This window comes from Haliotis cracherodii, unplaced genomic scaffold, assembly GCF_022045235.1.
Source record: "Haliotis cracherodii isolate W230 unplaced genomic scaffold, xgHalCrac1.p SCAF_2, whole genome shotgun sequence".
Classification (NCBI taxonomy): Eukaryota; Metazoa; Mollusca; class Gastropoda; order Lepetellida; family Haliotidae; genus Haliotis; species Haliotis cracherodii.
Genome location: NW_027266275.1, coordinates 21,325,361 through 21,327,893, shown reverse-complemented (window position 1 = coordinate 21,327,893; position 2,533 = coordinate 21,325,361). Strand labels below are relative to the sequence as shown.

At 43.5% G+C, this 2,533-nt stretch overlaps 1 protein-coding gene across 1 annotated transcript; it reads right to left on the bottom strand.

The window, feature by feature from the left end:
• Positions 1-279: 279 nt before the first annotated feature.
• On the bottom strand, positions 280-831 carry LOC139467516 (DNA ligase 1-like). Its single transcript, XM_071249051.1, has one exon. The coding sequence runs from the start codon at positions 829-831 to the stop codon at positions 280-282; it is 552 nt and encodes a 183-aa protein (XP_071105152.1).
• Positions 832-2,533: the final 1,702 nt, after the last annotated feature.

The following is a 2,533-nucleotide window of genomic DNA, read 5'->3' as shown; positions in this document are numbered from 1 at the left end:
TCTCATCTTATCTTAAGGATAAAGCTGTTTGGTTTATTGTCAGTAATCTAACTAATTCAACATAATTCACTTAAAAATAACTTGTAAACATTAGACATTTCTGATCCGATAGGTAATGAAATGAAGAGGTTCAGTGTGTCCTTATCTGATTTTGTTCACTTAATCACTAGATTTGGTTTCCAACCAGGAAATCACCCTATCTCATTAGCACAGCTGGGGTTAAGGAGATGAACAATGACATTACATAATTAGAATTCTTGAAAGTCAGAGTGCCACATGTCACCAGTCTGTATATGACAAGTAGGTCAATGTCCTCAACTTGTGAGTCCACACGTCTATCAAATAGTTGAGAACTCGCTTGTCTAGTTTCTCCTCTTCATTCATCCCCTTGTCTTTCCTTTGCTTGTCCACTTTCTCCTCTTCATTCATCCCCTTGTCTTTCCTTTGCTTGTCCACTTTCTCCTTTTCATTCATCCCCTTGTCTTTCCTTTGCTTGTCCACTTTCTCCTCTTCATTCATCCCCTTGTCTTTCCTTTGCTTGTCCACTTTCTCCTTTTCATTCATTCCCTTGTCTTTCCTTTGCTTGTCCACTTTCTCCTCTTCATTCATCCCCTTGTCTTTCCTTTGCTTGTCCACTTTCTCCTTTTCATTCATTCCCTTGTCTTTCCTTTGCTTGTCCACTTTCTCCTCTTCATTCATTCCCTTGTCTTTCCTTTGCTTGACCTCTTTCTCCTCTTCATTCATCCCCTTATCTTCCCTTTGCTTGTCCACTTTCTCCTCTTCATTCATCCCCTTGTCTTTCCTTTGCTTGTCCACTTTCTCCCTCTTCATTCAAACCAATTTCAGACCAATTACTTACATTTCAATATACTCATAGACAGTAACATACCAACTCACCCACATACTCTCTCTCTCCCTCCCTCCCTCACTCACTCTCTCACTCCCTCTCTCACTCCCTCCCTCACTCTCACTCACTCACTCTCACTCACTCTCTCCCCCCTCACTCACTCACTCTCTCTCTCCCTCTCTCCCTCCCTCACTCACTCACTCTCACTCTCTCCCTCCCTCACTCACTTTCACTCACTCTCCCCCCCCCCTCACTCACTCACTCTCACTCACTCTCTCTCTCCCTCCCTCCCTCTCTCACCCTCCCTCCCTCACTCACTCACTCTCTCCCTCCCTCCCTCCCTCACTCACTCACTCACTCCCTCACTCACTCACTCACCTACTCTCTCACTCCCTCCATCACTCCCTCACTCACTCTCACTCACTCTCTCACTCACTCCCTTTTTCACTCACTCCCTCTCTCACTCACTCACCTACTCTCTCACTCCCTCCATCACTCCCTCACTCACTCTCACTCACTCTCTCACTCACTCCCTTTTTCACTCACTCCCTCTCTCACTCACTCACCTACTCTCTCACTCCCTCCATCACTCCCTCACTCACTCTCACTCACTCTCTCACTCACTCCCTTTTTCACTCACTCCCTCTCTCACTCACTCACCCACTCATGATTTACCTGTATTCTACAGGTAGTTGAGTAGAACTGTGCAACCACTTGTGAGTTACCAAAAGCAGACAAACAGAAGCTAAATGTATGGCACATGACTCCCAGGAAGAGCAGAACGCCTCTGCGAGTTCCACCATTTCCACTTGGCAGTGTGGGCTGGGTGCCAGATATGTCTACGAGCAATTCCACCTCAGTGGGCACTTTGCCAGATAGGAGGGACAAGGTCCGATACAGCGAAATACTAGGAGGCCCAATGCTTGATAAATGATCATCGCCAACCGAACTTTGCCGTTCACACTGCTTGGCACACAGACAACCTGCGTTCAAATGTTTTTATGCGTCTGCACTCAAATACGCAATTTCTAGACTTTTCAAAATACGCAGAAATCAGGGAACTGTGAGTCACGAGAGATGACTGCATTGTTTGTGTCCGGGTGGGGCTACTATGCATGTGCCTGTCAAACTACAGCAGCTAATTAACTCAGACAAATGCGTATCACGGTATTCATTTCACAAATGTAGCAACTAAGTAGATTAGATCTGATCTGTCACTAAAGAATTCCCTTACAGCAAATACATACTGGACTTGACACGATAAAAGAAATATCATTGGACAAATATGTTTTTATATCTTAATAGCCCATATACAAATTACATAGCCTGGAATAATTAGCTCGGAATAATTATTGGTTTAATGAATATAACTTCCCTCAGTGAACTTTGTGAGTGAGTGAGTGAGTTTGTGCTTTACGTCACATCGGTACTATTTCAGCCATAAAGTGACGAGAAGTTATTCATAAATTTATACATACATTTAAACTAGATAAAAACCTGTCATCACTGGACAGCAAAATGACTCGAATATCACAGATTAATATTTAAAACTAGCATACAACCCTAAAAAGATATCACTAAACAGTCAAAGGATACATGACATTTATACTACAGGTACAATAGCATTCATGTACTGACGTCAGCTACACAGGTCACTAGCAGCCATACAACAGCCAACAAACAATA